The following is an 11,245-nucleotide window of genomic DNA, read 5'->3' as shown; positions in this document are numbered from 1 at the left end:
TTGCCATTTCTGCTGAAGGAGTTTCCGCAGATCCTACTAACATTGAGGCAATCACCCAATGACCCACACCAGAAAATGTAACTCAGCTCAGGAGTTTTTTGGGCCTGGCAGGATACTACAAAAGGTTCATTAAGAGTTTTGGAATTATCTATAGACCTCTGTTTGATGCATTGAAGAAAGATGCTTTTACTTGGTCTGGTCAACAAACTCAGGCTTTCCAAACTCTCAAAACAAGTACAACACAAGCCCCAGTCCTAGCACTACCTAACTACTCCTTTCCTTTTGTCGTGGAAGCAGATGCCTCTGGTTATGGGATTGGAGCAGTATTAATGCAAAAGGGCAACCCATAGCTTTCCTAAGCAAATATTTGGGCCCAAAAGCATCAGGGCGGTTCACTTATGACAAGGAAGCTCTGGCCATCATTGAAGCACTTAAACAATGAAAACATTACTTTGCCTCTTCCTCCATCAGAATAACAACTGATCAGCAGAGCCTTAAACATATCCAAAAGAAGAAGCTTACTGAAGGTATTCAGCACAAACTGCTTATTAAACTCTTAGGCTACAAAATTCACAGTGGAATATAAGAAAGGAAAAGAAAACAAAGTAGCAGATGCATTGTCAAGAGTCAAATATGCTCTGCAAACCTTGTCCAGTACTGCTGCAGTACTAGTTTGGATTAAAGAAGTTGTAAAAAGTTACAACAATGACAAAAAGAATTTTGAACTGCTGGCTGAACTAGCTATTGCTCCTAAGGACACCCCCTACACTCTAACCAGTGGGGTGCTAAGGTATAAAGGGAAAATACTAATTGGAGACAACACTGAATTGAGGGCATCTCTGTTACAAGCCTTTCACACTTTAGAATTGGGAGGACACTCAGGAGAGAGAGAGCTACTAACCATAGACTGAAAATCCTTTTTACCTGGCCTGGCATGAGGCAACAGTGAAATCCTTTGTGAAGCAATGCCCTGTGTGTCAAATCAACAAAGCTCATCACTCTCCTTCTCCTGGGCTATTACAACCTCTCCTTGTTCCTAATTTTGCTTGGACACATATATCCATGGATTTTGTGAAAGGACTGCCTGTGTATGAAAACAAAGATCTCATACTAGTGGTGGTTGATAAGTTCACTAAGTATGCCCATTTCATTGCCCTCAAACACCCAATCACTGTGAGGGTAGTAGCACAGGCCTTCACTGACAACATCTTCAAACTGCATGGACTTCCTACTGTCATTGTGACTGACAGAGACAGGATTTTTACAAGTCAGTTGTGGCAGAAGTTTTTCACGAAAATGGGAGTGAAACTACACCTTAGTACCTCCTATCATCCTCACACTGACGACCAAACAGAATGTGTGAATCAATGCCTTGAAAATTATCCGAGATGCATGGCTTTTGCACATTCAAGGAAGTGGCATAAGCGGATGTCAATGGCTGAGTGGTGGTATAACACCAGCTTCCACACCTCCCTCAACATGACACCCTTCCGGGCACTGTATGCCAAACCAGCTCCTTTCATGACTGAGCGCATGCTGCCTCCACCTAAAGGTGATGACACACAAGCTAAACTGGACAGAGATGAAATTGCTCAGTAGATCAAAAGAGAACTTGTTGAAGGCCCAAGAGAGGATGAAATACTTTGCTGACAGAAAAAGATCTGATAAACAGCTAGAAGTTGGTGATATGGTTTATGCCAAGTTGCAGCCATACAGAGACACCAGCCTAAGCATCCACATGCACTTGAAACTAAACTCAAAATACTATGGTCATTTCAAGGTTCTGGAGAAGATTGGATCAGTGGCATACAAGCTACTTCTTCCTCCTGAGTGTAAACTGCACCCCACCATCCACATCAGTCAACTCAAGAAACACCTTGGTTTTGATGCAGTACCCAACCCAAAACTACCACTTTTGTATGAAGAGGGTCATATTCTCATCCAACCTGAAGCTGTTATGCAATGAAAACCGATACCCAAAGTTCAAGGAGATATAAGCATATCGGTGGTACAATGGCTGGTCAAATGGACCAATTGCCAACAAAGCTACTTGCGAAGACGCCGCTTTTATCCAGAAAGTTTTTTCGGGTTTCCAGCCTTGAGGGCAAGTCTGCTCTCAACAGGGGGAATTGTCAGGATAGAAGCTTATCGACAACGGTTAGAATCATAACAGTACCGTTTCGTGTGTCCAAGCGCACCTCAACCGTCGATCGACGATCCTACGGCAGCTGGAGGGCGTAACGATTCGCGCTCAAGTCGCCCGTCATCAACCGTAGATCTCTAGATGAACGACTCTGGTGGATGTAACCTTACTTTTGAATTTACCGCAGCTTTGTAGCTAGCTGAACATGTTGCTGTCTCACTTTTCAACTGCTCAAGCCTTTTTAAACCCTCATCCGGCTTGTGGAGAGGGCATTTTGGATGTAATTGGGCTTGGCCCTTAAAGCCATCGTGTTCCGGCTGGCGAACCCTAGTTTTGTGGCTCAGATCCACCCGCAATTGATCCACAAATTCCCCACCAAATTGAGTGATTTTCCTCTGTTTTCTGAATTTCGGTGACAGTCTATACTCTGGTCCTGTCAGCGCGTCGCGGCTAGTTGTCCTCACGTCGTCAGACGACCGATTTCCCCACTGGTTCGCCCCTGCCGCCGGCTGCTTCCATCGTTCCGCATCTCACCTCTGGCTGCTTTTCGCCACCGGGAACACCTCACCTCTAATCTGTTTCCTGGTCTAGGGATCAGGACGGGACTGGCGTCATGAGCCACGGCTCTTATTTTTTTTCTTCCGATTACGGCGCTCACCTCCCCTCACAGGACTTGTCCCACATATACACCATACACCTCTACCGTATTTGCGGATTTCCTCTTTTATTAATGAACAACAGCCTGACACGGAAATTTAATGCACCGAATCCCTAAGACATGCTGAACCGCCCAGACAGCGAGTACAATGTGCTACATGTGTGCTCAAGTCCAAAAACACCCGTACTAAAAAAAGTCCAAAAACACCGGTACTAAAAAAAGTCCAAAAACACCGTGTACCAGTATTAGTTATTAGTTTTATTAACACTTATATCATCTCGCAACTGAATCACCTTCTCCTCCAAAACAAAGCCAAGGTTCATATGCCTCTCGCTAGCGTCACTGCAGGTCCGCCTCGTCTCCAGTGACCCTAACGCGGTGGATCCTGGCAAGGGGCGGCAGGATGGTTTTGTTGTTAGTCGTTCCTTCGTGTTTTGTTAGGATTTGTGTCCTGCTCAGGAAGAGGAGACGGCGGCAACTCCTTGAAGATGGAATAAAAGTCTTCCCGCCTAGCCCTCATTTTCGGCGATGCGTCTAGCATTGTTGGTGGGCCGGTGGAGGTGTGCCCCCCCGCGGATCTATCCTCGATGGATTTGCTCGGATCTGTTTGTTGTTCGTCTATATTTTTGTGTCTTTGGGTTGGATCCTTTTAATCTACATTCTTTTCATCGGCGATGGTTGTTGTTCTGGTGCGCTGGTCCTATGAAACTTTAGCATGACGATTTTCAGACTGTCTACTAGAATAAGTTATGCCTGACTCCCGCAAGGGAGGGATGATGACGGCGGCGCGCCTTCGGCTCGCTTCAGTGCTTGTAATAGTCGCTAGGTGGTCGAGGATCTGAATATATTTTTTATTATTTCTAGCGTTCGTTATACTACTATGATCGAAGATAAATAGATCGAAAGTTTTTTTTGAAAAAATAAAAAATGCTCATCCGGCAAAAACAACAACACTTATATGCTCAGTCTGTAGCTCTACGTGACATTCGTTTTGGGCTAGAAAGATTAACAGACATGTGCTATTAAAATTTTCCCGAAATATAGATAGGAGTACATAATAAGCGACCAAAACCGCGCGAAGCCTCCATTATCCAGCAGAAGTAACGAACACCGCACCTTCCTCGCCTCAGTCACCGCCGCCGCTGCCGGCGCTCTCCGGTTGCCCGTTGTTTGTACAACATGATCCCGTCTCCCGCTCGAATCCTCATCTTCCTCCTACCCACCCCAAGTCTCATACCCCCGCCACCCGTCAGGCGGCCGCACAGAGCCTGGGCCGGAACCGCCCGCTGCGCCCCGGAGGCTGTCGCCGGCGGGGGCTTCGTCGTCATTGAGGACGACCTCTCTGAGCTTCTGCAGGTCCATTTCTCTTTCGATTCTTTACCCCTTTTAACCTGCTAGTTAATTTCCTCTATTCCACTGAAATAATTAAGGCCCTCTTTGTTTGGGTTGGAGCTTTAGCTTTTGGTGCTTCTATGCTCCTAGAAGCACAAGCTTAAACAAACATCAAATTTCTTAAAGGACCGTGGCAACAACCAATATGTTAGGATCTAGATCATGCTCATGGTATTTCTCATACACAGCTTCAGATTTGGGGATACACACGAGTCTCTCTCTCGATTACAGCTTGCAGAGAAAGAAGAAAGGGGAAAGTAGGTGGATGCCGTGTCGTGCCGTGTTCCTGATCCAAGCCCGGATGTCTCCTCCCCTGGCCTTCCCTTCCTTAAGTAGCGTTGGTCCACGCGGGGCCCACATACTTGCGATTGGGCTGCACGATCCGACGTGGACGACCGATGACGCGCCCCTCGCCCTGATTGGTGGATGCAGTTGGGTTGGCTGCCATGGCAGCATTCTGGGCGCTTGGTGTAGTAGCAGCAACTGGGTCGCTGACATCTCCCCCTTCTTGAGTCTCGGCTTGCCCCCAAGCCGGAATATCAGGGTAGCGCTCCTTCAGTGCTACAACATATTCCCAGGTGGCATCAAGGATGGCCGGATCAGACCAGCGGACCAGTAGTTGTTCGCGTCGACCGGAAGGGGTCTTGCGCCAGCGACGTGTGAGGATCTCCACTGGAGTGAGCTCGATGTCGGAGGGTTGTGGCAGAGTCGATGAAGCTGTTGTGCCTGGGGTAAGAGCTAGCCGAAGCCGAGAGACGTGAAATACAAGGTGCACCTTTGAGTCTGCTGGTAGCTCCAGTTTATAGGCAACAGGATTGATGGCCGCCAGCACCTTGAAGGGTCCAAAGAACCGGAAGGCCAGTTTGTGATTAGCTCGACGTTGGACCGAGGTTTGCACATACGGTTGAAGTTTGATGAACACTAAGTCACCTGGCTGGAAAGTTCTGTCAGTGCGTTTCCTGTCAGCCTGAACTTTCATGATGTTGCGTGCACGGTGAAGGTGTTGTTTCAGAACCTGCTGGATGATCTTGCGCTCCTCGAGCCATTCCTTGAGTTCAGGAATTTTGCATGTTGAGGCTGCAACAATGCCCCAGTGGCGAGGCTCGTGGCCGTAAAGAGCAGCAAATGGTGATGTTTTTAGGGCGGAATGATAACTCGAAATGTACCAAAATTCTGCAAGTGCTAAGTATTGACTCCACTTGCTTGGACAGGCATGGATGAAACACCGGAGGTAGATCTCTAAGCATTGATTGACTCGTTCAGTCTGCCCGTCGGTCTGGGGGTGATAAGGTGTACTCATATTTAGTTCAGTTCCAATGACGCGGAAAAGTTCTTTCCAGAATTTGCTGGTGAAGACAGGGTCTCGATCGGAGACAATTGTTGCAGGTAGTCCATGAAGCTTGTAGACATTGTCAAGGTAGGAGTGAGCAACTTTGGCCGCAGTGAAAGGATGGCTGAGAGGAAGAAAATGTGTATATCGGGTGAATTTGTCCACCACCACGAGGATGCAGTTGTATTTGTGGGATTGAGGTAATCCGTGATGAAATCCATAGTTACGACCTCCCAAGCTCCTTCCGGTACTGGTAAAGGCTCCAACAACCCGGGATACTTGACGCGCTCAGGTTTTGCTTGTTGACAAATGCAGCAAGTTTGGACATAGCGGCGGGTTTGCTCCTTCATCTTGGGCCAAGCAAAGAGATGGCGCAAACGGCGGTATGTTGCTGGAAAACCTGAATGGCCGTCCACCGTGCTATCATGAAACGCACGCATGATTTTCTGTTGAAGTTCAGGACCTCCACCAAGCCACAGTCTGTTCCGGAAATAAAGCAAGCCGTTCTGGACAAAGAACCGTTGCTTGGGATCTGGTTGGTTTGCTAATTTGGCAAAGATCTTCTGAACTTGAATGTTGTTGGTGTAACTGGCGACGACATCCTCTAACCAAGCAAGTTTGCATTCAGAAATTGCGGTTAGTTGAACTTCAGGGTGTCCACGGCGTGATAGAGCATCAACAGCACTGTTGGTTGTCCCCGGTCGATAGCAGATTTTGTACCGCAAACCGAGTAGTTTAGTGAATGCCTTTTGCTGCCAAGGAGTAGATAAACGTTGATCATCCAAGTGAACTAAGCTGTGTTGATCTGTTTTGACAGTGAAATCCGTTGTCTGCAGGTATGGTCGCCACTGTTCGACAGCCATCAGTATAGCATGACATTCTTTTTCATAAATCGAGAGGCCACGGTTTTTGGGGCCTAATGGTTTGCTCATGTAAGCTATGGGGTGACCTCCTTGGTGTAAGACCGCCCCTACTCCATAGTCACAGGCATCCGTGTCAATCATGAATGGTTGCGAGAAGTCTGGTAACTGAAGCACCGGAGTAGAAATCAAACTTTGTTGTAACAGATGAAAAGCAGTGTTAGTTTCAGATGTCTAGAGGAAGGGTTGGTTCTTCTTGAGTAGGTTGAATAGTGGGCGAGCTATGATACCAAAATGTTTGACAAATTTGTGGTAATATCCTGCTAGCCCGAGGAAACTCCAGACTTCTTTTGCGGATGTAGGTGTTGGCCACTTTTCGATCGTGCGGATCTTGCTGGGATCAGTTGCGACACCTTTTGCACTGATCATATGTCCGAGGTAAGTGATCTGTTGTTGGCCGAAAGAACACTTGGATTGCTTCACCTTCCACTGATCAGCACGGAGCAATTGCAGAACTTGAGTGAGGTGTTGCTTGTGCTCGCGGAGAGTTTTACTAAAAACCAAGATGTCGTCGAAGAAGTTCACAACACATACTCTGTTCACTGACTTGAGAGTAATGTTCATGGCCCCATTGAAGGTTGCTGGTCCTGCAGCAACCCCAAACGGCATGACACGGTATTCCCAATGGCCCGAGTGTGTTTGGAAAGCTGTTTTATACTCTCCCCCTTCGGCTAAACGGATCTGATGATAGCCAGCACGCAGATCTAATTTTGAGAACCATTGCGCCCCTCGAAGTTCATCAAGGAGCTCATCTATTACCGGAACTGGGTATTTGCTCACAACCGTCATGGAATTGAGGCAGCGGTAATCCACACAGAGACGCCAGGAACCATCCTTCTTCTTAGCGAGCAAAGCTGGAGAGGAAAATGGACTGTTGCTTCTCTGAATAATGCCGGCGTCTAGTAGTTCCTGAACCTGTCGCTCAATCTCCGTTTTGAGCTCTGGTTTGTATCGGTAAGGTCTCAAGTTAACCGGTTGAGCCCCTGTGATGAGTGGTATCCGATGGTCGCAAGCCCTTCTTGGAGGTAGTGAAGTTGGTTCCTCGAACACATCTGTGAACTGCTCCAGAACACGGAGAATGTCAGTGGGGATTGGAGTGTCGGCAACACCTTCTTTAGATAAGGTAGCCAAGTGAACCACATAGGTAACTGAACCGTGCTTGCAAGTTTTTAGAAGTTCAGAAGCAGAGATGACTGAACATTGTTGTTGTACAGCAGGAATTCCCTGGATCTCTACAGCTCCTGTGGGTGTTGTTACAGACAGGTGTTGGGCTTCCCAATCAACCTTCATTGGGCTGTGTTTTCTGAGACAGTCCATGCCAAGGATGGCGTCATAAGCCCCCAGAGAAATGATCTTAAAATCAGTACAAAATTCATGGCCCTGTGTAAACCAAGCACAACGAGGAATGTACTGATTGCACTGAATAATTGCCCCATCAGCCACTTTAACTCTGCATGGTTTTGGAAGTGCAGTTTGGCCTTGTAACTTAGCCGCAACTCGAGTGTCCACAAATGAAGAGGAACTTCCAGAATCAACTAACAGAAGCATCTTTCTGTCCTGGAGCCAAGCCTGAATCTGCATCACATTGGGGTCGGAGGATCCATCAATTGCTTGGCGAAACAGTGTACATAAATTGTCTTCATTACTCTCTGGTGAAATTGGGACGGAATTGTCACTGCCTTCTGTATTTGTGATCATGTCCAATAGTTCTTCAACCACATGGATTTGAACGGTGTTCGGACAAGTATGATCCTTACCCCACCTTTCTCCACACTTAAAACAAAGGCCACGAGCATGCCTAAAGGCCCTGAGTGTGCTGATCTTACTGTTATCACCCGTTGCTCTGGCTGCATCAGTACCTCGTCGATCCTCTGCAATTACTGTGGGTGCGGGTGGACGACTGAAATATGGTTGAGCAGGAATTGGGCTTGGTGTGGCCTTGTATTGAGAACTGAATGACTACATCTTCCCTTTGCTGCTCTGAAGGAGAGCCTCGCCGTCGGCCACTTCCTCCTGAAGCAGGGCCAGCGAGCATGCGGTGTCGAGATCAGGAGGGCGTTGGAGCAGGACCACCGCCCGAATATCCGGTCGAAGGCCCTCCACAAATCGCGTCAAAAAGAAGTACGGGTGAGTTAGTTCAGAGTATGAAATCAGGTGATGCATCAGAGTCTCAAAACGCTCAATGAAATCAGCAACAGAGGTATGTTGTTTAATAGCGTAAAATTGCCTAAGCAGCATCTGGCGCTTGTCTCAGCCAAATCGAGTGGAAAGCAGAGTTGTAAATTGCTCCCACCCCATGTTACTGATGCATTTCTGAACGGACTGCGACCAGATGGCTGCAGTGCCGGAGAAGTGCAGAACGGCCATTGAAACCCAATAGGATTCATGGACAGCGAACATGGTGAAGTATTGCTCGCAAAGTGTCCGCCACAGCTGAGGATTGTCGCCGGAAAAAACAGGAAGCGACATGGTCGGCGGTTGGTGACCCATGGCTGTGAGGATCGGTGCAGATAAGGTAGGGGGGATGGCGACCGTACCCGTGACCGGAGGGGCCGCCGGTGACTCCCTGGTCACCTACGGGGATCCTTCGGGAAGATGCGTCACGCCGTGGCTAGTTTGCCAGTGGAATTCGCCGGGCGCCGTGAAGAGGGGCGGCGGCGACGGCGTTCCACCAGGAGAGGCCGGGGCCGCAGGTGACGCAGCCTGCAACGCGGCGACGGAGAGCTCCAGCTTAGCGAAGCGGGCTTCAAGCTCTGGTCTCCAGGCGGCCAGAGCGTCGATCCGCTCGGTTTGTGCATCGAGCGCCTTGAGGATGGAGTTGGTCTTGGCGTCTGCGGCGGCGGCGTTCGTTGGACTTGGTCTCGGCGGCGGCCGCGCGTTCGTTGGCGTTGGAGTCCAACCGATCGAGGTATGCGCGCAGTTCGGGATCCATCCTTGAGATGAGCGCGGCGCGAGATTGGTGTTGACGACGGGTCTCCAGATTTGACGTTGATGAACTGTGGTGTGGCGGAGGGACGGCGGGAGGGTGGTGGTTGGTCTCTGATACCACGATGTTAGGATCTAGATCATGCTCATGGTATTTCTCATACACAACTACAGATTTGGGGATACACACGAGTCTCTCTCGATTACAGCTTGCAGAGAAAGAAGAAAGGGGAAAGTAGGTGGATGCCGTGTCGTGCCGTGTTCCTGATCCAAGCCCGGATGTCTCTTCCCTTGGCCTTCCCTTCCTTAAGTAGTGTTGGTCCACGCGGGGCCCACATACTTGCGATTGGGCTGCACGATCCGACGTGGACGACCGATGACGCGCCCCTCGCCCTGATTGGTGGATGCAGTTAGGTTGGCTGCCATGGCAGCGCTGTTAGCTGCTTGGTTGGCTGCCATGGCAGCATTCTGGGCGCTTGGTGTAGTAGCAGCAACTGGGTCGCTGACACAATACATGTTATGAAGTGTCGGTAGAGGTCTAGCAGTAGTAATAAATTGGGACCCTGCCTAAAAATTGTAACAAATTGGGCCTCTACCAGTTATTTAAGAGCTATGTTACTGATGTTTCAAATCTTTTATGCTGCTTGGTTTGTTTCAATTGTCTGTATAATTAAAAGAATCTGCTTTAGTTTGAGGAAATTTCTGAACAGTGGAGGATGACTTCCAGTTGCAGATATTATGATACCTGAGCATTGGGACAAGACCATGCCTAAAAGGGCCAAGGATAAGTGCTATTATTTCTTTAAGAGTAACTAGCGCATATGCCCGTGCGTTGCAACGGGAGATATTTATTACGACAAGCAACGGGAGAGAAATGATGTGTCCTCCGAAAATAGTCTCCGTAGCGGTGGCCGACAGAGCTAGGAGCTGCGGTCTTCTCGTGGGTCATGTTTGGCCGATGAGATCTTGATAGTAGTGGGGTTGGTCGGCGTCTCCTATCACAGCGTAACCAAATGTATTACTAATTGCAGCACATAAATCAAAGACTCGATGACATGCTGCTAGCTAGTTGAACAAACACGTTCTATTGACCAATGGAAGCGCGGATATGTAAGAACATAATGCAGCATCAGATTTGAAACATATTTTAATTTTTTAAACCTATCATAAAAAAAGAATGAATTTGCGTATATTCTTTGAAACATGAACATTTTTTGAAATTTCAAACAGTTTTTTAAACCTATCATAAAAAAAACGAAATTAAACTTTGAAGGGTAAAACGTAAAAATAATTAGGAAAGAAAAAGAAAAAGAAAGGAAAAAAAGACAGAATACAGGATAAAGCGAAAATTGGCGGGCCCAGTATTAGGCGACTTGTGTGAAACTTTGGGTATTTGACGCTCTGTGCGGTAAATAGGGTTCTGCCAGCTGTGTGCGTAGGAAAATAAGTGGGAGCAACTAGTTAACGAGCGCTCCTTCGGGAGCCTCGCAACGATCAGCGCCACTTGGCGCGCTCTCAGCCATTTGCCACGTGTCGCGCTTTGGACGCTCCCTTCGGATTTTGTTTTTTTATTTTTCCGCACGTGTTTTCGGCTTTTTAAACGTTTTTTTCCAGTTTTTTTCGACGTTTTGGTTTTCCCCCGGTCTTTCTTAGCTTTTCGATCAGAAAAAAATTTCGATTTTTTTTGCGCGAAAAAACGCGGTTTTTTTTCCTTTCGCGAAAGTCACGGTTTTCTTTCGCGAGAGGCACGGTTGTGCTTTAGCAAGAGTCACGGCTGTGCCTTTCGGAAATGAAAAAAAAACGCGTTTTCTGTTTTTTTTCTTTCTTTCGCGAGAGTCACGGTTTTGCTTCCGCGAGAGGCACGGTTGTACTTTCGC

The 11,245-nt window shown here is 47.9% G+C and overlaps 1 protein-coding gene across 4 annotated transcripts in view; it reads left to right on the top strand.

Moving 5' to 3' along the window:
• The first annotated feature begins 3,863 nt into the window (after positions 1 to 3,863).
• The window catches only part of LOC119302317 (uncharacterized protein ycf45-like), a 20,887-nt gene continuing 13,505 nt past the window's right edge, over positions 3,864 to 11,245 (top strand). For 2 of the 4 annotated variants that reach the window (XM_037579353.1, XM_037579352.1), the window contains exon 1: positions 3,869 to 4,157. In XM_037579353.1, the coding sequence (XP_037435250.1) occupies positions 3,981 to 4,157 (177 nt within the window). In that variant the 5' untranslated portion in view covers positions 3,869 to 3,980. Of the gene's footprint in view, positions 4,158 to 11,245 lie in introns of all 4 variants that reach the window. The other 2 variants (XM_037579355.1, XM_037579354.1) reach the window with 2 other exon arrangements.

Source organism: Triticum dicoccoides, chromosome 5A, assembly GCF_002162155.2.
Source record: "Triticum dicoccoides isolate Atlit2015 ecotype Zavitan chromosome 5A, WEW_v2.0, whole genome shotgun sequence".
In the NCBI taxonomy this organism is placed as follows: Eukaryota; Viridiplantae; Streptophyta; class Magnoliopsida; order Poales; family Poaceae; genus Triticum; species Triticum dicoccoides.
Note: the sequence above shows the minus strand (reverse complement) of the source record. Positions and strands in the feature narration are given on the sequence as shown.